This window comes from Thalassophryne amazonica, chromosome 16 (assembly GCF_902500255.1).
Source record: "Thalassophryne amazonica chromosome 16, fThaAma1.1, whole genome shotgun sequence".
Taxonomy (NCBI): Eukaryota; Metazoa; Chordata; class Actinopteri; order Batrachoidiformes; family Batrachoididae; genus Thalassophryne; species Thalassophryne amazonica.
This window is the reverse complement of record NC_047118.1, coordinates 36,245,213-36,270,964: the sequence shown is the minus strand read 5'-3', so window position 1 is coordinate 36,270,964 and position 25,752 is coordinate 36,245,213. Positions and strand designations below refer to the sequence as shown.

Below are 25,752 nucleotides of genomic sequence, written 5' to 3'. Positions count from 1 at the left end.
TGGTGACACGTGTGTAAACAGCTCCACTTGAGAAATGTTTTAACAGAAATTTCTGAGAGTTGACCAAACACGTTGTTAAATCGTAGAGACCAGGCACACTACTGTCGTGCTGCATTCGAACTGGGGAATATGTGTACGGCACAGTCGTACTGCTGTGTGACTGCTAGCTCGAATGGCATGCGAACTGGCATCTGAACTGACATCCAAAATGGCAATCCACCAGCATTCGGAGCAGTCTGATTGCATAGGCACATCCACTTGTGCCCCCAATGAGCTAAACCCTCCCCCCCTCCCTGCATCTTGTTCGATGCATAAAGGAAATATTGTAATGTGCAAAGTCTGTTGCACATAATCATCATGTGCACTAGACATGAACATTGTGCAATCACACCAAATACACCATATGTCACAGCGAGTCAGCGTGTTTCAGTGACGCGTTGACGCACACTGCAGTCGTCTGGATGGGGTCTAATAGTCATGATGACATGATAATTCAGATGAATCCTCTGACACATGAGGTGGACTGACAATGGATGTGTGATTACATGTTCATTCTGGACGTACTACCATGATCACAGGCACAGCAAGTCAGTGTGTCTCAGAGCCGCGCCACATAGCACATGGCTGAACAGGCTGTTACAGCTGTATTACACATCATAAAACTGTTACAACATCTGACCCATATTTAAGACTGACATCGCAACTGTATTATGGAGCCATCACAGTATGAATATGATGAATAATCTCCTTTGGAACAGCACCAGATGGAACCGCTCGGCACACACCAGGCAGCCTGGACTGAGAGGCGCAGGAGTGCCATGGGTAGGGAAATAATCATCTTAATACCTATATTTAATCCCCGTTTTGACAGATATGTGTTAGAAATCATTACATATGGATCAGTCACGTAATACAGAAATGTAATTCGGACCATGGCCGCATCCATGTGACAGTGGGGGCAACCAGTGCTTTGTACAGGCAACCGGTGATCACATGGTCTCCTGCGCCTGTCACTCCGGCCAGGATAATAGCTGTTTGCAGCACTGCGTGTGCCTGCTTCATTTGCACATCTCATCTGTTCACCTCATGGCTCGTGTGTGAACCCACCTGGCCAGTATGGGGGCTGCTATACACAGCTGATCCAGAGAGAAAGGGTGATAGAGAGAGCTGGGGGGGGGCAGCGAGGTGCTGCATTCATGGTCTCATGTCACAGGTCAGTCACTGTATGTTCACCTGTCACATAAGACTAAATGTATACATCCAAATAGATTGCTATTTCTGACCATTGCGTCAAAAGACGTAGGCCAGGGAATCGAAACAATCAACCACATGAATCACGTGTTTTCCCTCACAAGACGGGAGGAGAAGCAGAATGAATGCAGCTCTATTACACCCGCATAAATCCTCAGTATTTCGCAGGTCTGGGCGGGACTGGACAGGCCTTTTGTGATACTGGATGGGAATGTAATACACACATTGTGGGTGTGGGCCGTAACGGTCCCATATTCAGCGGGAACGGGAAGGAGACCTTAGTCCCGGTGCTGTAGCACTCGGTCTGCCACGCCCCCTGTGAACAGCTGATTTCCAGCAAAGGAGAGAGAAAGTGAAAGAGAGGGAGAAAAGAGGTTGGTGTGCGGTGTGCGTGGGGGGGGGGGGGGGGGGGAGTCCAACGCAAGAACTGTCTATTCAGTTCATGGGTAGGATGTCATTGTGACACGGCAGGGCTTCGAAAGAGTGGACCAAAACGCCTGGCCAGCCGCCACCACTCCCCCATCCCCCGGCTTGCTTTCCACCCAGATCTCCTAATTGTGCGAAACATTCGAGCTGGCTTCGTACCACATTCTGGGTATTCGTACACGGCTGTACGAATGTCTGTCGTGTACGAATGTAGCTTGAATTCTCTTTGTTTTTCCAATTCATGTGATTCATACAGCATTTATGCTTTAGTGTATGGGGCCATGAGTAAAGTCAACTTTTTTTAAAATCAGGCATGATAATAAAAAAGCAATAAATTCCTACATTATTGCTTCAGTTTGTATTTGTAGCACAGAAGAGGTCTGCTGACATTACTGATTACTGGTCATACGTATGACATGGCCAGCCCACCTGAGCTGGGTCTGAATCAAAAAAATGCTTGGATCCGACCAATGTTGCCCTTACTAAACAGATCAGCAATATTTTTAGAAAACATCAAGCAAGAATGGGAAAGAATTCCACCTACAAAGCTTCAACAATTAGTGTCCTCAGTTCCCAAATGCTTATTCAGTGTTATTAGAAGGAAAGGTGTTGGGAAGGTGTCGTAGCACGGACCCACAACAGGGGGCGCTAAAGAACGGACAATGAATAAGCCAAAAAGTAACAATTTAATGTTGTGACAAAACACAACTAAACACACAGAAATTGTAAAGTCAATTAACACCAGGTGACGTGTGGGCAGGCTCGAAGATAGAAGACCCCCGACGAGAGAGAAGCCGCGTCCCACACGGCTTCCACCACCAACGGTCTGAAGAACACCGGAGCCGCCAAGTCCCGCGTCCCCAGGTGGCCTCTGTCTTCGGCTGTCGACCCTGGTACTGCTGGCAGAAAGCAGAGACAAGATGAATGAGTGTGAGTCTGCACACTCACTAGTCCACAGTCTGCACACAGTTAGGAGGGAGCACCTCCACCTCCAATCACACACTCGTGCAGCTCCTGATTAACCACTTATCTGGTTTGGGGTGTGAGGCGAAGCCGTCGCTGTCACACCAAACGCCAATTCCGCAGATAAGAAAACCACCAGGAAAACGGCTGCAACAGAAGTTCAGATTATTACACAACGTATGTGTCAGCAGAGAAATTACCTCTTGGTAGTCGATTTCTCGGCGGGGAGGTGGAGTTGCAGTCCGGCTTATATATTGGTGTAGATGAGTGACAGCTGGTGCGATGAGTGACAGCTGTCACTTCCTCTGGGTCTGGCGCCCTCTCGTGCTTGGAGCCCGCACTCCAAGCAGGGCGCCCTCTGGTGGTGGTGGGCCAGCAGTACCTCCTCTTCAGCGGCCCACATAACAGGACCCCCCCCCCCCTCAACGGGCGCCTCCTGGCGCCCGACCTGGCTTGTCCGGGTGTGTTTTGTAGAAATCGGCCAGGAGGGCCGGGTCCAGGATGAAGCTCCTCTTCACCCAGGAGCGTTCTTCAGGTCCATACCCCTCCCAGTCCACCAGATATTGGAACCCCCGGCCCTTACGACGGACGTCCAGGAGCCTGTGGACTGTCCAAGCAGGCTCCCCGTCAATGAGCCGGGCAGGAGGCGGCGTAGGTCCAGGTGCACAGAGGGGCGAGGTGTGGTATGGCTTGATGCGGGACATGTGGAATACAGGGTGGATCCGCAGTGAAGCTGGGAGTTGGAGCTTCACTGCGGCCGGGTTGATGATTTTGAGGATTTTAAATGGTCCAATGTATCTGTCCTTCAACTTAGGGGAGTCCACACAGAGGGGGATGTCCTTTGTTGAAAGCCACACCTCCTGCCCGGGCTGGTATGTGGGGGCCGGGGAACGCCGGCGGTCCGCATGGGTCTTGGCCCTCGCCCGGGCCTTCAACAGGGCAGAGCGGGCGGTCCGCCACACCCGGCGGCACCTCCTGAGGTGGGCCTGGACCGAGGGCACACCGACCTCTCCCTCCACCAGCGGGAACAATGGGGGCTGGTACCCCAAACATGCCTCAAAAGGGGAGAGGCCGGTAGCAGACGAGACTTGGCTGTTATGGGCATACTCGATCCAGGCCAGATGGTGACTCCAGTCCGCCGGGCGCGCGGAGGTGACGCAGTGAAGGGCCTGCTCCAACTCCTGGTTAGCCCGCTCTGCCTGGCCGTTTGTCTGGGGGTGGTACCCAGACGAGAGGCTCACGGTGGCCCCCAGCTCCTTACAGAAGCTCCTCCAAACTTGCAAAGAGAACTGGGGACCACGATCTGATACGATGTCCGATGGTATCCCATGCAGCCGCATGACGTGGTGGACCAGGAGGTCTGCCATCTCCTGGGCTGTCGGGAGCTTCGGGAGGGCCACGAAGTGGGCCGCATTGGAGAACCAGTCCACTATCGTGAGAATGATGGTGTTGCCCTGGGACGGCGGGAGGCCCGTGATGAAGTCCAGGCCGATGTGAGACCAGGGGCGGTGAGGCACCGGCAGGGGTTGGAGGAGTCCAGAGGTCCTCCGATGGTCTGCCTTGCCCCTGGCGCAGATGGTACAGGCCTGGACGTAGTCCCGAACGTCGGTTTCCAGGGACGCCCACCAGAAGCGCTGCTGGACCACTGCCACGGTCCTACGCACTCCCGGATGACAGGAGAGCTTGGATCCGTGACAGAAGTCCAATACGGCAGCTCTGGCCTCTGGTGGGACGTACAGTCTGTTCTTGGGGCCGGTCCCCGGATCCGGGCTCCTTGCCAGGGCCTCCCGGATGGTCTTCTCCACGTCCCAGGTAAGGGAGGCCACGACAGTGGACTCGGGGATGATGGTCTCGGTGGGGTTCGACAGCCCCGCCTTGGCTTCCTCTTCGTGCACCCGGGACAACGCATCCGATTTTGGTTCTTGGTCCCGGGGCGGTACGTGATCCGGAAGTCAAAGTGCCCGAAGAACAGAGACCAGCGGGCTTGCCTGGGGTTCAGCCGCTTGGCGGTCCGGATGTACTCCAGGTTCCGATGGTCCGTGAAAACCGTGAAAGGCAACAACGCCCCCTCCAGCAGGTGTCTCCACTCTTCAAGAGCCTCCTTCACCGCGAGGAGCTCCCGATTTCCGACGTCATAGTTCCGTTCAGCTGGGGTCAACCTGCGGGAAAAATAGGCACAAGGATGGAGAACCTTATCAGCCTCCACGCTCTGGGACAGCACAGCTCCTATCCCTGAGTCAGAGGCGTCCACTTCCACTATGTACTGGCGATCAGGATCAGGCTGCACCAGAACTGGTGCAGTCGAGAACCGGCGTTTCAACTCCTTGAATGCGGCTTCGCACCGATCCGACCAGGTGAAGGGGACCTTGGTGGAGGTCAGGGCAGTCAGGGGGCTAACTACCTGACTGTAGCCTTTAATGAACCTCCTGTAGAAATTTGTAAAGCCGAGGAACTGCTGTAGTTTCCTGCGGCTTGTTGGTTGGGGCCAATCTCTCACCGCCGCAACCTTGGCCGGATCAGGGGCGACGGAGTTGGAGGAGATGATGAACCCCAAGAAGGACAAAGAAGTGCGGTGGAACTCGCACTTCTCGCCCTTCACAAACAACCGGTTCTCCAACAACCGCTGTAGGACCTGACGTACATGCTGGACATGGGTCTCAGGGTCCAGGGAAAAGATGAGTATATCGTCCAGATATACGAAGACGAACCGATGCAGGAAGTCCCGCAAGACGCCATTTACCAAAGCCTGGAACGTCGCGGGGGCGTTAGTGAGGCCGAACGGCATGACCAGGTACTCAAAGTGACCTAACGGGGTGTTAAATGCCGTCTTCCATTCGTCTCCCTTCCGGATCCGAACCAGGTGGTACGCGTTTCTAAGATCCAATTTAGTGAAAATTTGGGCTCCATGCAGGGGCGTGAACACTGAATCCAACAGAGGTAACGGGTATCGGTTGCGAACCGTGATCTCGTTCAGCCCTCTGTAATCAATGCATGGATGGAGTCCGCCGTCCTTTTTGCCCACAAAAAAGAAACCAGCACCCATCGGGGAGGTGGAGTTCCGGATCAGCCCGGCAGCTAAAGAGTCCCGGATGTAGGTCTCCATTGATTCGCGTTCCGGACGTGAGAGGTTGTACAACCTACTGGACGGGTACTCAGCACCCGGGACCAAATCGATGGCACAATCGTACGGTCGGTGCGGGGGAAGAGTGAGCGCCAGATCTTTGCTGAAAACGTCAGCAAGATCGTGGTACTCCTTTGGCACCGCCGATAGATTGGGGGGGACTTTAACCTCCTCATTAGCCGTCGTGCCGGGAGGAACCGAGGATCCTAAACACTCCCGGTGGCAGGTTTCCCTCCACTGCGTCACAACCCCGGACGGCCAATCTATCCGGGGATTGTGCTTCACCATCCATGGAAATCCCAAAATCACTCGGGAGGTAGAAGGTGTTACATGGAACACGATCTCCTCCCTGTGATTTCCAGACACAACCAAGGTCACTGGCTGTGTCTGATGTGTAATTAATGGAAGCAGGGTGCCATCTAGTGCTCGCACCTGCAATGGTGCCGGCAGAGCCACCAGGGGGAGCCCTACTTCCTTTGCCCATCCGCTATCCAGCAGATTCCCTTCCGACCCCGTGTCTACCAGTGCTGGGGCGTGAAGGGTTAAATCCCCACAAAGGATCGTTACTGGGATTCGTGCAGATTTGCGGGGTTTCCCCGCATGCGTGTTATGGCCCACCCTTAGCCCAGTTTCTAAGGACGGGCGTTGTAGTTTGACCGTTTTGGGGCAGTCCTTCTGCATATGCTCACAAGAGCCGCAGACAACACACTCCCTGCGAGCCAGCCTCCTTTGTCTGACGTTTGTTTTTATTTTGACCCTGCTCGTGTCCATAGCCTCCTCAGCAGGGGGAGCTGTAGCCACACGGAGCTCTCTGGCAGTGAAGCGTGGGGACGACGTCACCCTTTCGGAACCGGAAGGGGGAGGGACGGCTCGTGCCCGGTCACGCCCCCCGGCCTGCTCCCGACGATGCTCATTCAAACGGTTGTCTAAGCGTATAACCAAACCGACAAGCCCGTCAAAATCCCGCGGTTCCTCCTTAGCCAGCAGGTGCTCCTTCAAGACCGGAGACAGTCCATTTACGAAGGCGGCGCGGAGCGCAACGTTATTCCAGCCAGACCTCGCTGCCGCGATGCGGAAGTCGACTGCATACTCGGCTGCGCTGCGACGCCCCTGTCTCATTGACAGCAGCACGCTCGAAGCGGTCTCGCCTCTGTTGGGATGGTCAAAAACTTGTTTGAACTCCCGTATAAACTCAGCATAAGACGTTAGGAGCCGTGAATTCTGCTCCCAAAGCGCCGTAGCCCAGGCGCGTGCCTCTCCTCGAAGCAGACTAATAACATAAGCCACCCGGCTGGCGTCTGACTCGTACATGACAGGACGCTGTGAAAAGACGAGCGAACACTGCATGAGGAAATCTGCGCACGTCTCAACACAGCCTCCGTACGGTTCCGGAGGGCTTATGTATGCTTCAGGGGACGGTGGGGGGGGGGGGTCGTTGAACGACCAGTGGAACGTCTGTTACAGGCCCAGGACCAGCAAGAGGAGTGGCTGCAGCAGCTCCCTGATCGCGCGCTTCCACCCTGGCGGTGAGAGCCTCCACCCTCCGGTTAAGGAGAACATTCTGCTCGGCCACTAAATCCAGCCGAGCCGTGAAGGTGGTTAAGATTTGCTGCAGCTCACTCAACACACCTCCCACTGACGCCTGCGCTCCTGGCTCTTCCATTGGCCGTTCAAGCTCGGGTTGACGCCCCTCGGAGTCCATGACGAATGGCCGAGAAATCCTGTTGGGAAGGTGTCGTACCACGGACCACAACAGGGGGCGCTAAAGAACGGACAATGAATAAGCCAAAAAGTAACAATTTAATGTTGTGACAAAACACAACTAAACACACAGAAATTGTAAAGTCAATTAACACCAGGTGACGTGTGGGCAGGCTCGAAGATAGAAGACCCCCGACGAGAGAGAAGCCGCGTCCCACACGGCTTCCACCACCAACGGTCTGAAGAACACCGGAGCCGCCAAGTCCCGCGTCCCCAGGTGGCCTCTGTCTTCGGCTGTCGACCCTGGTACTGCTGGCAGAAAGCAGAGACAAGATGAATGAGTGTGAGTCTGCACACTCAGTAGTCCACAGTCTGCACACAGTTAGGAGGGAGCACCTCCACCTCCAATCACACACTCGTGCAGCTCCTGATTAACCACTTATCTGGTTTGGGGTGTGAGGCGAAGCCGTCGCTGTCACACCAAACGCCAATTCCGCAGATAAGAAAACCACCAGGAAAACGGCTGCAACAGAAGTTCAGATTATTACACAATGTATGTGTCAGCAGAGAAATTACCTCTTGGTAGTCGATTTCTCGGCGGGGAGGTGGAGTTGCAGTCCGGCTTATGTATTGGTGTAGATGAGTGACAGCTGGTGCGATGAGTGACAGTTGTCACTTCCTCTGGGTCTGGCGCCCTCTCGTGCTTGGAGCCCGCACTCCAAGCAGGGCGCCCTCTGGTGGTGGTGGGCCAGCAGTACCTCCTCTTCATCGGCCCACATAACATACCACTGTCCCAGCTTTTTTGAAACGTGTTGCAGGCATCCATTTCAAAATGAGCAAATATTTGGGAGAATTGGGGTTGTACATTAAAACATTTTGGGCATGCATAATATTGTTGACGTATGCCAGTGTATGGCTTATGCATTCCGCATATGTGGACCTTAAGCTCTAGGTAAGTTATGCAATTGTTTGTGACACGTTTCTTGTAAGTTACTCATAAGTCGAAATCCGTCCATCAATGCTGTCAATTGATTGGCTGAAAGCTGTAGTTGTGAATTAAGATGAATTATGGAAGCATCTTTGAAATCTGATAGAACTTTCCGAGCCCTGACAAAAAAAGTGGTCAAGGAACGTGTGAACAAGTTTTTTTTTGCCACTCTGTTTGAAAATCTCAAGTAGGATGCCAACTTTATCTCGAGCTTTATCCTGATACCCCATCACACTTGAGGGCGAATGAAAAATCGTCCGCAATTCGGGCAAAATCAAAGATCTCCGACAGCTATCCGAGTGCATTCCAAACAGTGTTCGTCTCCTCCTCCTCCTCCTCCTTGCCGGTGTGGTGCTGCCCTGCAGCAGTTGCTGCATCAGCTGTTGCTGGAGTAGCCTGCTACGACTACGGGCAGCAGTCTCAGAATGATGACGCAGTTGTGTTGGGCGGCCTTTCATACCCTAAGCCACTAAGGGATGGATTCATCAATGATGGAACTATTGCTCAGCATGATCTTGAAATGTTGCTTCCAATGACAGAAGACACTGGAAATATAGTACGTTCCTTTGGACCAAATGCTGCATTCAGAACCTCACAAAAGACTTTTGTGCTTTTCCTGTCAGCGGCTGCTTGTAATTCAACTGTTTTTCATGCTCTCCAGGCTGCCTTCATTGATTTGAAAGAGGACTGACTGTACCTGTTTGTACACTTTCTTTTTAGCTGCTGAATTTTGTCTCCAACCCAGGCTTTTTGCAAGTTATGAATTTCATCTAATTGTAGAAGCAACTGGATGTCTACATTATTTTCATCAAACCAGGCCTGGTGGTTCCTCAAAAGATGCCCCAGGAAAAAGAGAGAGAGAGAAAGAGAAAGAGAGAGAGAGAGAGAGAGAGAGAGAGAGAGAGAGAGAGAGAGAGAGAGAGAGAGAGAGAGAGAGAGAGAGAGAGAGAGAGAGAGAGAGAGAGACAGGCAGGCAGACAGACAGAGAGACAGACAAAGAGAAAGACAGAGACAGACAGACAGAGAGACAGACAGACAGGCAGACAGAGAGACACAGAGGCAGACAGACAGACAGAGAGAGAGAGAGACAGACAGGCAGACAGAGAGAGAGAGGCAGACAGACAGACAGACACAGACAGAGAGAGAGGCAGACAGACAGACAGAGAGAGAGACAGACAGGCAGACAGAGAGAGAGAGGCAGACAGAGAGAGAGAGACAGACAGACAGAGAGAGAGAGGCAGACAGACAGGCAGACAGGCAGAGAGAGACAGACAGGCAGACAGACAGAGAGGCAGACAGACAGACAGAGAGGCAAACAGACAGAGAGAGACAGACAGGCAGACAGAGAGAGAGAGGCAGACAGACAGGCAGACAGAGAGATGCAGACAGACAGAGAGAGAGAGAGAGAGAGAGAGAGAGACAGACAGACAGAGAGGCAGACAGAGAGGCAGACAGAGAGACAGACAGACAGACAGACAGAGAGGCAGACAGACAGAGGGAGACAGACAGGCAGACAGACAGAGAGAGGCAGACAGACAGGCAGACAGAGATGCAGACAGACAGAGAGAGAGAGAGAGAGACAGACAGACAGAGAGGCAGACAGAGAGACAGACAGACAGGCAGACAGAGAGGCAGACAGACAGAGAGAGACAGGCAGACAGAGAGAGAGAGGCAGACAGACAGGCAGACAGACAGAGATGCAGACAGACAGAGAGAGAGAGAGAGACAGAGAGGCAGACAGGGAGGCAGACAGAGAGACAGACAGAGAGAGAGACAGACAGACAAACAGGCAGACATAGACAGAGAGAGAGAGAGAGACAGACAGGCACAGCCTGAGTCAGACAGACAGACAGAGAAGGCTCTGGTATTTGCCTGCAGTTTTCCCGCTGACTTTGTCTGTTTGTGAGTGGGCGTGTCACTTCGCTCTGCTTGCATTTGGCAAACCGGTTTCCACTCGGTGTGTTTGGTGCTGGTTAGTTAGTTCCTGTGTGCAGTTTATCCCCGTTTTGTACGCTGTAAATAAATATTTTCAGCAGCAAGAATCCTGGGTGCATCTTCTACTTGTTCTCTCGAGCAATGGCCTCGAGCGTCTCTTGACAGTTTAGATGGTTGCCATGGCAACCAAGTCAAACGTTGAGAGAGTGCGGTTTTGAAAACAAGATTTTTCTTCACAGGTAAAAAAAAAACTGTTAAAACCACCAGATTAGGACAAAAAATTTGAGACGTCGTGAGGAGTGCATGTAATATTAATAGTTATTGTGTTTCTGTTTGCAAAATCAAAGTAAGTTTGCTTATTGCAGAACAAACAAGTATCAAATTGTAAGCACAATATATTACAAAGAACAGATTAGAATGTGTGTGTGTGTGTGTGTGTGTGTGTGTGTGTGTGTGTGTGTGTGTGTGTGTGTGTGTGTGTGTGTGTGTGTGTGTGTGTGTTGAAAAAGGAACATGTTAATATGTATTAATTGCTGGTCTTCACAAGACCAAATAGAATTTTATTTTCTTTGATTCCTTCATAAAAACTGACAAATTATCCTTTCTTATAGAAAATTGTATTTGTGAATATGATATATTCAGCCCATAATACTGAAAAATGATTAGAATTTTATGACAGGTTGTGTTTTTGTTACATTAAAAAGAAGCCAAACAATTTATGCTACCACAGGCCTAGTCTGCACAGTAGCTGTTCCTCGGAATGCACTGTTCAGGACAGACAGAGACCTCTTATGTTGTGCCTGGAATCTTGTGGATACACTCTTGCAGTCTGGTAGTTATAGCTCCTAATGCTCCTGTTACCTCCTGTTATATATATATATATATATATATGGATATATATATATATATATCCATCCATCCATTTTCTTCCGCTTTATCCGGAGTCGGATCGCGGGGGCAGCAGCTCAAGCAAAGCCGCCCAGACCTCCCGATCCACACACACCTCCCCCAGCTCCTCCGGGGGAACCCCAAGGCATTTCGGGTATCCGGAAAAGATGCCCGAGCCACCTCAACTGACTCCTTTCGACGTGAAGGAGCAGCGGCTCGACTCCGAGCTCCTCCCGAGTGACCGAGCTCCTCACCCTATCTCTAAGGGAGCACCCAGCCATCCTGCGGAGGAAACTCATCTCGGCCGCTTGTACTTGCGACCTCGTTCTTTTGGTCATGAGCCAAATCTCATGACCATACGTGAGGATCGGAATGTAGATCGATCGGTAAATCGAGAGCTTTGCCCCCCTATTCAGCTCTCTCTTCACCACGACGGTCCGATATAGCGACCGCATCACTGCAGATGCTGCACCGATCCATCTATCGATCTCACGCTCCATCCGTCCCTCACTTATGAACAAGACCCCGAGAGACTTAAACTCCTCCACTTGAGGCAAGGACACTCCACCAACCTGAAGAGGGCAAAGCACCTTTTTCCGGTCGAGAACCATGGCCTCGGATTTGGAGGTGCTGATTTTCATCCCGGACGCTTCACACTCGGCTGCAAACCGCCCCAGTGCACGCTGAAGGTCCTGATTTGACAAAGCCAACAGAACCACATTGCCCGCAAACAGCAGAGACGAGATTCTGTGGTTCCCAAACCAGACCCCCTCTACACCCTGGCTGCGCATAGAAATTCTGTCCATAAAAATAATGAACAGAAGCGGTGACAAAGGGCAGCCCTGGCGGAGGCCAACATGCACTGGAAACAGGTTTGACTTACTACCGGCAATGCGAACCAAGCTCCTGCTGTGGTCGTACAGGGACCGGATAGCCCTTAGCAAAGGACCCCGGACCCCGTACTCCCGGAGCACTCCCCACAGGGTGCCCCGAGGGACACGGTCGAACGCCTTCTCCAGTTCCACAAAACACATGTGGACTGGTTGGGTGAACTCCCATGAACCCTCGAGCACCCGATGGAATGTGTAGAGCTGGTCCAGTGTGCCGCGACCAGGACGAAAACCACACTGCTCCTCCTGAATCCGAGGTTCGACCATCGGTTGAATTCTCCTCTCCAGTACTCTGGAATAGACCTTACCAGGGAGGATGAGGAGTGTGATCACCCTATAGTTGGAACACACCCTCCGGTCCCCCTTCTTAAACAGAGGGACCACCACCCCGGTCTGCCAATTCAGAGGCACTGTCCCCGATCGCCACGCGATGTTGCAGAGGCGTGTCAGCCAAGACAGTCCCACAACATCCAGAGACTTAAGGTACTCAGGACGGATTTCATCCACTCCAGGAGCCTTGCCACCGAGGAGCTTTCTAACCACCTCGGTGACTTTGGCCTGGGTAATGAATGAGTCCACCTCTGAGTCCCCAGTCTCTGCTTCCTCTTCGGAAGATGTGACGATGGGATTGAGGAGTACTCCTTCCACCGCCCGACAAAATCCCCAGTCAGGGTCAACAGCTCCCCACCCGCACCGTAAACAGTGCTGGTAGAGAGCTGCTTCCGCCTCCTGAGGTGTCGGACGGTTTGCCAGAATCTCTTCAAGACCAACCGATAGTCCTCCTCCATGGCCTCCCCAAACTCCTCCCAGACCCGAGTTTTTGCCTCTGCGACCGCACGGGCTGCGGCATGCTTGGCCTGGCGGTACCTGTCAGCTGCCTCTGCGGTCCCACCTACCAGCAAAGATAAGTAGGACTCCTTCTTCAGCTTGACGGCATCCCTTACTTCCAGTGTCCACCACCGGATTCGGGGATTGCCGCCGCGACAGACACCAGAGACCTTGCGACCACAGCTACGAGCGACCGCATCGACAATGGAGGTGGAGAACATGGTCCACTCGGACTCCATGTCTCCAACCTCCCCCGGGATCAGGGAGAAGCTCTCCCGGAGGTGGGAGTTAAAGACCTCGCTGACAGAGGGTTCTGCCAGTCATTCCCAGCAGACCCTCACGATACGTTTGGGTCTGCCAGATCTGACCGGCTTCCTCCCCTCCCAGCGGATCCAACTCACCACCAGGTGGTGATCGGTCGACAGCTCTGCCTCTCTCTTTCTTCACCCGAGTGTCCGATACACGTGGCCAAAGGTCAGATGATACAACTACAAAGTCGATCATCGACCTCCGGCTCAGGGTGTCCTGGTGCCACGTGCACTTATCCTTGTGCTCGAACATGGTGTTCGTGATGGACAAACAAACAAAGTCCAACAACTGAACACCACTCGGTGACGATGCTATGGGCATCACACAGATTAAGGAGTGGTGCAACCGGTTTAAAGACGTCCGCACAACGGTGGAGAGCGAGCCACGCTCCGGTCGGCCATCAACATGCTGAAATGACCAGATCATTTCCAAAGTGAACGCTGTGGTGATGCGGGACCATCGTGTGACTATCCGAGAAATTGCAGAAGAGGTGGACATCAGCACTTTTTCGGTACATTCCACTGTGACAGAAGATTTGGCCATGAAAAGAGTGGCTGTGAAATTCATGCTGCTGCTGATGGCGGCGCAAAAGCGCCTCCGTGTTGAAGTCTCACAGGACATGCTGTGACATGCCCACCTCTTCCACAATTTCTCGGATAGTCACACGACTGAAAAGTCACCGAAAGCCGTCTGAATCATCCGAATGGTTTACACCTGGCTGTTGCCCAGTTTCTGGCAAAATTTGATGCGGCGCTGCTCCAGTCGTTCCATCTTTTTCCTTGAAATGAAAATCCGCCGAGTGCACTACACATGTCCTCACACAAAGGCTGCTTACCAGCAAATGATGCAATTGACAGGCGTGAAAAAGTTCACACATGCGCATGAAGGTTCAAGGTTTGCTCATGCAAGCGCACATGATTCAAATCCATCAGGTTTTTGCAAAAAATAAAAAGGTCCGATACTTTTCTAACAGACCTCGTATGTCTTATAAGTGGGATTGCAGTCTGATATGTTCATATTAATTTGTGTTGAGAGAGTGGTAGGGCTCAATTCTATTCCATTTCAATTCACTTTTATACAGCACCAGGTCAAAACATAAGGCAAGGTGAATGTATTTGTAAAGCACCATTTATACACAAGGAAACTCAAAAGTGCTTCACAGAGGCATGAAAATACTGTATATTAAAGCAAAAGCACATTAAAAAACAAGAGGAGCAGTGTAATAACTAAACACTGCTTCACTTTGCTTGGGTCTGGTGTTGGCAACACACAGTAAACCTGGCTCAGAGTTCCTGAGGGGTCTGAATGCTTCAATTTCAAATTCATTCTGTCTATTTTATTTATATAGCACCAAATCACAACAACGCTGCCTCTAGGCACTTTACATGGGTAAGGTCTAAGCAACCCCCTGAGCAAGCACAGAGGCAATAGTGGTAAGGAAAAACTCCCTCTGGTGTTATTGAGAAAGAAACCTCAAGCAGACCACACTCAGAGGGGTGACCCACTTCTTGGGCCATTCTAACGGCTACAACGATTTTACAAAAGATGGGGGGTGGAATAGAAAAAAAACAGGAGAACAACAAAAACAAAGTCAGTTCTGAATGTTTCAGTTTCAAATTAATTCTGTTTATTTTATTTATATAGCACCAAATCACAACAGCGCTGCCTCCAGGCACTTTACAAGTACATGGGTAAGGGCTAAGCAACCCCCTGAGCAATCACAGAAGCAATAGTGGTAAGGAAAAACTCCCTCTGGTGTTATTGAGAAAGAAACCTGAAGCACACTACACTCAGAGGGATGACACACTGCTTGGCCATTCTAACAGCTACAAGGATTTTACAAAAGATGGGTGGTGGAACAGAAAAAAAAAACAGGAGAACATCAAAAACAAAGTCAGTTATTAGGACAAAAAAAATAGTCCATCTTGATGCTGAGTCTCTGTTTCCAGGTCTTGAATGCTTCTGGTATCAGGTAGTGCATCCTGAGGTCAGTCAGGCACTCTCGGGTGCCTGGCCAGCATCCATTAAAGATTTTATCAGTGCCTCAGACAGAAAGAAAAAGAGCAGAATCAGTTGGCCAGAAATAACTACACCAAAGGCATTATTCACTTGCAGTAAATCAACAGGAAACCAAAGAGGTTACTAAAGTGATTGTTGGCAGCAAGCCTGTGCTTCACTAACAGACCCAGAATTTAGATGTAGCAAGGTTGAGACCTGTTCCATTGCTAATAATATGAATTAAAAGGAGTGGGAAACATAAGTCCATACTACACTAGTATACTAGCCATACAAGAAAAAGAATAGATGCATCTTTAGAGTTGAATGTCTCTACGGAATCTGACTGTTTTATCTCTGCAGGGAGATCATTCCACAAGATAGGCACAGGATAAGAGAAGACCCTGTGGCCTCCCGATTTTTTATTTATTTATTTATTTTTTTTGCTTTAGGGACTCAAAGTAGTCCTGCATCCTAAAAATGCAGAACACAGCCTGGTACATAGGGTGTAATTAGGTCAGCTAGGTAGAAAGGCACTAGTCCATGAGTAATTTTATAAGTTAGTAACAGAACCTTAATAGCAGACGTCATGGAGGTCTTGTCAAAATTCTGACAGCAATATTTTGAGTATTTTAAAGTATTTTGAACCAAATGGAGATCCCTAATGCTGGACTGTGGGAAGCCAGAGAACAGGACACTGCAATAATCCAGTCCAGAAGAGACAAACACATGGATCAGAGTCTCTGCATCAGCCATAGACAGGACGGGATGAATCCTCACTGTTACAAAACTCCATATGATAGGTTTCATATGTTATTATTAATTGTAAGATGTATTTTGATGCAAGACCTCAGAGCAGGAGACAGCACAATGTGCAGGCACAGGTTGGCTCCACTTCCCTTCTGTCAATTAAAAATTTAATCTGATACTGTTGTGGTTTAATCCTGTTCCACACATCGCACCTGTAACCTGACCGCAGTCGTAGTTTTTGATGGTAAAATGTTTTCTCATCTTTTCTCTAGGTTGAACAGTCTCAAGGAACAATGGGATGCTTTGGATTTCTCAAAGCCATGATGTTCGCTTTTAATGGCATTATCTTTGTAAGTTGCATTTTAATTTATACTACATTTCTGTGTGAGCCAAATTATAGAAACAGGATGTTGCTGCATGTGAATTTTAGAAGATATGCATCACCTTTTTAAAGGATACCTAGTGTGTGCTGAAGTGCTTATGACCCTGTCACACCTTGACAATTTAGCCTGCGTATGCCGATGTATTAAAAATATGTTGAATATGCTGGCATACGTCTAATAAGTTATGGCTAAGTTTTGTATAATTTAAGAGCATGTTGAAGCATGCTGGTATATGTCATGGTACACGAGATTGTGGAAAAAGTTTGTGCATGCACAATATTTTTGACACATTCCAGCATATAGCTCATACGTCTCGCATACGCGGACCATAAGTTGTAGGTAAGTTATGCGATTGTTGACGCACTTTACTTGTAAATTGCTTTTCATGTTGGTGGATCATGGGATTTCTTTTTATTATGTGTAGAATGCTAGACATTTAACTAATGCCTGTGGTAAATGCTGATGTGAATGAATGAGGTGCTGCTACTCTTAACTTTAAAATAAATTAAGTTTCTTTTTGTGGGTTAAAGCTCCGGTGTCCTTTGGTTCAGGCTGAGAAACGCACCCGGAGCAGACAAACACGGAGGGACTTCTTTTAAAATGCTACAATTCTTCAACCACAACAAGGAACTAAAGTATAAACTAAAGTATTTTCACACACTGTTTTCCAAAATTAAGGACCCTGTATGTGGATATGTTTTTGCCAGGCTGTGATGATGAATCTGACTGAAACAACATAACTGGAAAGATTAAGAATTTATATTTACTCAGTGTGTGAGTGGTTTTAATATTTCAAACAGTCTGAACTGTTTCCATGAGGACTGCAGCTTTCACTTTAGCTGCTGATCCAATCAATGCACAGAAGCGAGTTAGCACCTCCCTTTTGTAACCGGTTCATAATTTTGGGACCACAGCCACAGGGTATCAAAGAAAGTGGTACAGTACAGGCTGGTTATTTTGATACCCATTCCTAAATCTGGATGCAGAAATGCCTAAAATAGCAGACCTGGACCACTCGGTGGAAACAGGGCTGAATGTTGGCATAAGCTGGCTCAATCATTAAGGTGTGACAGGCCCGTTAGTCTTCTACAATGGCGACAGAAAGTATGCAGCAGAAAATGAATGATGTTCAAATCAATGACCTTTCTCTCAGTTGGTGGGTGTTGTCATCCTGTCTGCTGGGATTTGGGTGAAGGTGGACAGTGGCTCCATTCTCAGCTTGGTTGAAAAAATTGAGGATGCACCTGCAGGTCTCAGTGAAGTGCTCAAAGTGGACGTCCTGCTGATTACAGTAGGCGCACTTATGCTCATCATTGGATTTCTCGGGTGCTGTGGAGCTGCTAAAGAGAGCAAGTTGATGCTGCTGGTGGTAGGTCTCTTACTTTATCTTAGTGCATGCCAAATCCTGTTGGTTTTAAAGACCAAGAGCAAAAGAAGAAGGAAGTGTTTTCATTTTACATTCAACAAATTCAAATACATTTTGAAAAGTTGTTTCTAACATGTCATTTACAACTTTATTTTCCCCCTAGTTTTTCGTTATTGTCACCCTGGTCGTCTTAGTTGAGGTGGCTGCAGGACTGATGCTGCTGGTCAAACCCTTGGTAAGTTTCACTTGTCATATTAGCATGGACTGTAAATTAATATGTTTTAATTAAAGGACATGTCGCATGTGCTTTAATGTCCCAGTTAGCAACACAATATCAAAGTACACATGATTGTAAGTCTCCCTGCACACATGCGCTCATAATTAGTGGTTTCTGATTTTTTTTTTTTTTTATTCCTCTCCCGAAGCGAGGAAACAGGTGCATTTCTGGAAAACAAAATTTTTCTGTGTGTGACATAGTTAAAAGCAAAACAGAAACATCCCAGACAGAGACAGATAGAGCAAAACGAATGAGGTTATGTTCGATAACGAAGCTTCGAAGCATTTCTTTGAAAGCAGTGGCTTGGATTTACAGAGGAGACAACACACTTCACCCCAAAAATCTTAACTTTTTCCGAGTCTGTCGGATTTTGGAACTTAAAGTGTCGTGATGCTGCTGTTTGTGTCACAGCTGCTGTTTTACTGCTGCGGACATGCCTGGACATGCAGATGTATTTGTCTTACTGGAAAAACTCAGAAGACACTATTGTGAGGAGCTAATGGACTATCTAAATGTGCCACGATCCTGACAGAAGTTGAGTTGAAGGCAGGGCTGCGATCAGACATTATGCGCATGCGTGTGGGATCCGGCTCTTTTCTGAACGGGCGTCTTCTATCCTCGAGCGTGCTCACACATCACTGTGACTAATTTGAGTGTTGATCTCAATTGTGTTGTCTGTTGCTCTGTTGTGCACATTCACAACATTAAATTGTTATATTTTCGGCTTATTCCATTGTCCGTTCATTTGCACCCCCTGTTGTGGGTCCGTGTTCCTACACTTTTCACAACAGCTACACTGTTTTAACCTGCATGTCAGCTGTTTATTGCCACTTAATGAACGTGGAATTCTCTGTGATGAGATAAATATATATTTATTAGATTTTTCACACTTATATACAACACTTATTAGTGTTTCTAACAGGCTGTGTTTATGAGTAATTGTCACAGGTGCACAAAACCTTCTCACAGCTGCTCTTTTTACCGTGACTGCATCAAAATGTGCAGTTATCACTTAAAAATGAGTCATCATAACACAACATTACACTTGGATAAAGTTTGAAATTAATCTGTGCCTCCGCTCATTGAAGCGCATGCTGGGATGCTTCTAGTAACTACGTCACCTGTCGGAAAAACTTGAGTATTCACAAGTACTTTGTTTTCAGATGTCTCTGTAGCTGTTTGCTGTGAATGCCGTATACTTTGAAACCTGTCACGGAAGTGCACAAAGTAATCCCGGTGGATCATCGGATGGTCACTAACAGCCTAAATGTAAATTGTTATGATTTCAGTGTGGCGTCCTTTAACTCTTCAGTTCTTTCACATTAATTCAACTGCAATTTAAATCATTTTATTTATGTAGCGGCAAATCACAACAAAGCTGTCTCAAAGTGCTTCACAAGAGTAAGGTCTAATCTTACCACCCCCCTAAACAAACACACAGGTGACAGTGGTAAGAAAAAACTCCTTCTGGTAATAATGAGGAGGGGTGACCCACTGCTTAGGCCAGTCTAACAATTAAAAGGTTTACAAAATTTTACCAAGCTGAAAAAACACGAAAAAAACCCCCCCAAAAAACAGAATAGCATCAAAAACAGAGTGCATCACTGAGATGAGCATACAGTCATTGACACCACAGGCAGGGAAGTGTGAGATCAGTCTAGCGCCCTGGGGTGCAGGGCCAGCGTGCATCCATCCCCTCATCAGTTTACATTAGTGTTAGCTGTCATCATGGAAGATTGCATCAAAATGGCAGACTGCAGTGGCCCAGAGAGGTCACCCTCAGCAAGGTGGTCCACGAGCAGCTGACTAATCACTGGAATGACATAGTGCAGCAGATAACTGAAACATTATTATCAGGTTGTCCTAAAAGTTCCCTGAAAAGCCTTCAATTAATTCAAAATGCTGCAGCTAGAGTACTGACGGGGACTAGAAGGAGAGAGCATATTTCACCCATATTGGCCTCTCTTCATTGGCTTCCTGTTAATTCTAGAATAGAATTTAAAATTCTTCTTCTTACCTATAAGGTTTTGAATAATCAGGTCCCATTGTTGTGAAAGTGTAGTGACACGGACCCACAACAGGGGGCGCAAATGAACGGTCAATAGATGAACCAAAAATTAACAATTTAATGTTGTGAAGGTGCACAACGAACATACAGACAATCTCAGAATATGATTACAGTCAATCCACAAAGGTGACGTGTGGGCAGGCTCGAGGATAGAAGACATCTGTCCTGAGAAGAGCCGGAACCACACGATTTCCGCCGCCACCGAACCTGGTGAATACTGGAGCCGCCAAGTCCCGAATTCCCAGGTGATCTCCGTCCCCGACTGTCGGATCTGGTACTGCTGGCGAGAACAAAGACAGTCAAGTGTGGGTGTGTGTACACCCAGTAACAACAACGGTGGGAATGCCACCTCCGCCTCTTACTCAGTATGTTGCAGAGTACCGCAGTGATTCCTCAGGGGAAAAGAGTGCCGTCCTGCACTCACTCAGCCTCCACGGAAAGAGGGACCGGTACTCCTGCAAACACTTACAATATACAGATATGTTGTAACACAAATGGCTGAGAATATTACCTCCAACGAAGTACGATATCTCGGCAATGAGGTGGAGTTGACGTCTGGTCTTTATGGAGTGAGATGATGTTGAGTAGATGGGTGACAGCTGTCAAGAGATAATGAGTGACAGCTGTCACCCCCGGCTGTGTCCGTGGCGGCAGCGCCCTCTCGTGCCTGAAGCCCGCACTTCAGGCAGGGCGCCCACTGGTGGTGGGCCAGCAGTACCTCCTCTTCTGGTGGCCCACACAACACCCATCTTATCTTAGGGACCTCATAGTACCATATCATCCCAATAGAGCGCTTCGCTCTCAGACTGCAGGCTTACTTGTAGTTCCTAGGGTTTTTAAGAGTAGAATGGGAGGCAGAGCCTTCAGCCTTCAGGCTCCTCTCCTGTGGAACCAGCTCCCAATTCGAATCAGGGAGACAAACACCCTCTCTACTTTTAAGATTAGGCTTAAAACTTTCCTTTTTGCTAAAGCTTGTAGTTAGGGCTGGATCAGGTGACCCTGAACCATCCCTTAGTTATGCTGCTATAGACTTAGACTGCTAGGGGGTTCCCATGATGCACTGAGTGTTTCTTTCTCTTTTTGCTCTGTATGCACCACTCTGCATTTAATCATTAGTGATTGATCTCTGTTCTCTTCCACAGCATGTCTTTTTCCTGATTCTCTCCCCTCAGCCCCAACCAGTCCCAGCAGAGGACTGCCCCTCCCTGGGCCTGGTTTTGCTGGGGGTTTCTTCCACTTAGGGGGGGGGGGGGGGGGGTTCCTTCCCACTGTCGCCAAGTGCTTGCTCACAGGGGGTCGTTTTGACCGTTGGGGTTTTTCTGTAATTATTGTATGGCTTTTGCCTTACAATATAAAGCGCCTTGGGGCAACTGTTTGTTGTGATTTGGCGCTATATAAATTAAATTGATTTGATTTGATTTGTGGGATTAAGGTGTTTTGAACAGGAAGAAAATCACAGAAATTAAAACCTATGAGAAACATCAAAATAAAACCTCCAGTGGACGTGCACAGAATTTGACCGTGACATGAAGTAAATTGCTAAACATGTAGCTACATATGTGTGTGTGTGTGTATATATATATATATATATATATATATATATATATATATATATATATATATATATATATATATATATATACTTTATGTGATAGCTCCTCTGTGCATATGTTGCAGGCAGAGGAATGGATTGACAACTTGGGCGCCAAAGCAGTTCAGAGCATCAAGAAGGACTTTGGAGATAATCATGACATCACAGGACTGTGGAACATCACAATGTTCGCGGTACTTACAGAATAATTTTAATGTACAAATGTCAGTGACGGCGTGTGATACAGTGTTTTGCCTTTTGGTGGTGTTTTGTGTAACCTGTGCTCTTTGTACCCTGATCAGCTTGGATGCTGTGGATTCTACAACTACACAGACTTCACTAACTCTCCGTACTACAACACCTACGCCAACACCTACCCTCTGCAGTGCTGCTCAAACACTGTCTACCCTTGTACTTCTGCTGTGGCCAGCAGCATGGTATAGCCTTTAAAAGTAGCACAAAGCCAGCAAAAAGTCCCGGGAATCTATAACAGCAATTATCTCAAAACATAAATTCCCTTTGTTTTAATTTATGACACACTGTCCAACCACAACTTCAGTGTCTTATTATATTGAATCTCTGCTGTTTTTGTTACACAGACTGTGATTGGCTGCTTCTCAAAGTTGTACAAGCTAATTGATGACAACATTGTGATTACTGTGGCAGTGGTGATGACACTCATGGCTGTGGAGGTACGACCTCACCACATGTCCTCTTTGTTTGCAGGACACATTTTAGATTAGACTGCGGTGCAATGATTACAGCTTCATAGTGCAGTGGAGCAGAAACAAAACAGATCAGATCTCGACCAGGTGACTTCTGGTAAACTAACTGAAATTTCAAGCCTTATTGTTAAGAAAACCTTCCTTTATATCACTTCATCAAAAAGCTGTATAACTGATGATGAAAACTGCAAAAAGTTCTCCAATTGCAGCAGCAGAGGCCTCTAACTTCTTCAGGGTTGGCCTGGATGTCTTGGTGGCTTTCCTCACGAGTCTCCTTCTTGCACAGTCAATCAGTTTTTGAGATGTCTGAAAAAAGCTGGCTGTAAAAGTGATGATTTGCTTGTGTTACACTAAAGGGTGCCATAACTTATGCAACCCATCATTTTGGCTTTTACATTTTTATTTCATTTATGTCATAATGTAGAGGTCACCTTTCATTGCCTTTTATATTTTTGTTTCCTTTATGTCATGATGTAGAAATCATGTTTTTTTATTTACAGAAGCCAGAATTGTATTTTTTTTCCTGTCATTCCAACATTCACACGTGTAATAGCTCAAGGATTCACATACATTTTTCCTACTGTACATTAACTTACGCAATTGTCACCAGGGGGTATTCACAGGAGCAGATCCAGGATTTTGTAAAGGCGGGGGGGGGGGATTTGTGTTTTATTAATTTGAACTTGTATTGTACAATCTTTAATGTGATGCGATGACAAGTAGAGTGCCTTGATAGAGAGAGTGGTGACATGAGGAGTCGAAAAAAATCAGTCACGTGACTCATGGTGCCATCTTGGGTTCAAAATAGCGTTCGCTGTTAATCTGTGTGCATGTAAATCCAACTATTTTATTTATTTATGCGCTGCAAATGCCGGGTTGTTGTGCATTTGGATGCATGTTAAGGGCTTCAAGATGTACAGATTCCCTTCAGATCTGAACAGAAGAAAAATTTGGGAAAATAAAGTCAGCCATGTGGGATGGAAGCCAACATCAGAGTCAAAGCTTTGCAAGGTAAATTTATTGTTCAGTCCCATGTACAGTAAAACTCACCTAAACCATTGTCATATAAACCAGATATTCGCAGTCACCGGACAAAAAAAGTCCCAGAGTTTTTGTATCATTTTCCATGTAATAACCATTGTATATAACTGATTTTGTGCAGCAGATTTTTTGCTAACATCCGATAAAATGTCTCGTCCGATCGCAATGTCTCCTGTCCCCCTCGCATGTGGGACATTTACGTGATTAAAAGTCCGACGGTTTATTTTTTTCACACCGTGCTCAGACTCGGAGCCGCAGCCTGACGTGCACCTGTTAAATCCTCAGAAACAGCAAAGGCTGTGATTTCACACTTTGCTGCTTTCATACCTTCGTCTGTCATCATTTTTTAATAGTTTTTACAGTGCGCACACAGATAACATTTTCATAATGGATCAAATAATTTTGGCAGAAAGAAAAATTCAGAGTAAATTTTTACCCGTCATTAATGAGGCGCATGTCTCGATGCAGGATTCCTGTAGATGTTCGGCGCCTCCTGACTGTAACTAATCTGTTACATACATGTGACTCACATCAGATAAATGTCCCGTTCAATCACAATGTATTTCCATTAAAAACCCCGAGCAGTCTGGATGTGCAGAAGTGCAAATTAAAGTTTAGCTCTGACACTCGCTGATTTGTGGAGAGTGGAAGAGGAGTCATTTCCCTGATTAAAAGTCCAACTGTTTATTTTTTTCAAGCCATGTTCAGACTGGGACCTGAAGCCTGACGTGCACTTGTTAAATCAGACACAAAAGGCTGTGATTTGACACTTTTCTGCTTTTAATCCTTCGCCTGCCATCATATTATATAACGCGCATGCTGATAAATGGATCAGAAAAGTCTGCACATTTACAGCACAAAGTTGGTAAAAGAGGAAAATGCACAGCTTATCTTTGAATTGTGGGTGATGATTGTAGAAAGAAAAGCTTGTTGAGGGTCAAATTAGTCCATAATAAAGCATAATCCAGAGACGGAGATCTTTAAAACTGTCACACACGTCATTATATTACACAGAGTTACAGAGCAGCAGCTACATAAATCAGGCTTTAAATTAATTAAATAAATCATCATAAATTATAAAGTTATGTAAATTTGATAGCTTAACTATTTTTATATTTATTTTGATAGCACCTGTACCTGGTTGTGTTGCTGTATGTGGTTAAATGATTTTAAAAAATGTTGAAAACATAAAAGGCCCATTCAGTAGTTCAGACCAGTTGGGACTAAAATGGCACCATGTTCTGAGTTGACGCCACTCTCTCAATCAAGGCACTATAATGACAAGAAATAGAAAACATTTGAACTGTCTTTGGCTAAAAAGGTGAACAACCTTGACATACCTGGATGGATCATGGTCTTGTTCAGATTTATCTTAAGTCACTTGGTGCTGAATCGAGTGTTCAGAAACAGTGGGTCCCCCCCACCCCCTAATCTGCCCCTGGGCATTCATGTCGTACAAACATAGAGACCATCATCTACAAAAGTATGAATTCAGTGTTTTTGTTAAATTATTCTCAAACAATTATACTGCAACTGGTCACAGGGAAAATAATCCCAAATGTCTGAAAATCTCACACCCAGTCATGTCTTTTTATTCATTTCCTTTGTTGATATATTTACTCTCTCCTCAGATTTGTGCCTTGGCTGTCTCCATGATCCTCTACTGCCAGATAAAATTGAAGAGCATGAAGAGGAGGTAGAGAGAGCTTTTGGAAGAGTTTATTAATCTTTGGAACCCTTAGAGTATGAAAAAACTGCACTGTTACTGTCCAGACATGTCACATCATTGACAGCTGGTCTTTGTTTAAATTGTTAAATATTGTTAAATATTGTTAAACTGTTAGACAGCTGTTTTTTGTTTAAATTGTTAAATATTGTTAAATTGTTAGACAGCTGGCCTTTGTTTAAATTGTTAAATCTTGTTAAATATTGTGACATTGTTAGACAGCTGGTCTTTGTTTAAATTGTTAAATATTGTTAAATTGTTAAATATCACATTAAATAAGTTCACTGAAGTATTGTATGAATTGTGATTCCATTACTCAGAAATGGACCACATCACCATTTTTGTGAGACATTTAGTGATTTTGTTTTTCTTCCAAATTGATAATGAAGTGAGGGTGAAATTGTTGTATGAAAAAAAAATTAGCTTTGTCATTGTTAGTACCATGATGCAGCTTGTACGATCATAGAAGACATTAGGACACATGCTCACAATGTGGTCACAATTCTGGATTTTTGCTCCCATCAAAAACA

General features: G+C 47.1%; 1 protein-coding gene across 2 annotated transcripts; it reads left to right on the top strand.

Moving 5' to 3' along the window:
• The first annotated feature begins 128 nt into the window (after positions 1-128).
• LOC117528043 (tetraspanin-1-like) lies at positions 129-25,506 on the top strand. 2 transcript variants are annotated; one of them, XM_034190560.1, is made up of 8 exons: positions 129-822; positions 16,318-16,395; positions 17,582-17,797; positions 17,958-18,029; positions 21,817-21,924; positions 22,033-22,167; positions 22,330-22,422; positions 25,128-25,506. In XM_034190560.1, exons 1-8 carry the CDS (start codon positions 727-729, stop codon positions 25,194-25,196), a joined length of 867 nt encoding a protein of 288 aa, XP_034046451.1. In that variant the 5' UTR covers positions 129-726; the 3' UTR covers positions 25,197-25,506. The 2 variants fall into 2 exon arrangements, with proteins under 2 accessions (XP_034046451.1, XP_034046452.1); XM_034190561.1 differs by lacking the exon at positions 129-822 and adding an exon at positions 10,194-10,690.
• The last annotated feature ends 246 nt before the right edge of the window (positions 25,507-25,752 follow it).

Coding starts and splice junctions, on each gene's coding strand:
- LOC117528043 (XM_034190560.1), top strand. CDS start 727: ATGAATATGATGAATAATCTCCTTTGGAACAGCACCAGATGGAACCGC. Junction 21,925..22,032: donor GGAACATCACAATGTTCGCG/GTACTTACAGAA, acceptor TACCCTGATCAG/CTTGGATGCTGTGGATTCTA. Junction 22,423..25,127: donor TGACACTCATGGCTGTGGAG/GTACGACCTCAC, acceptor CTCTCTCCTCAG/ATTTGTGCCTTGGCTGTCTC.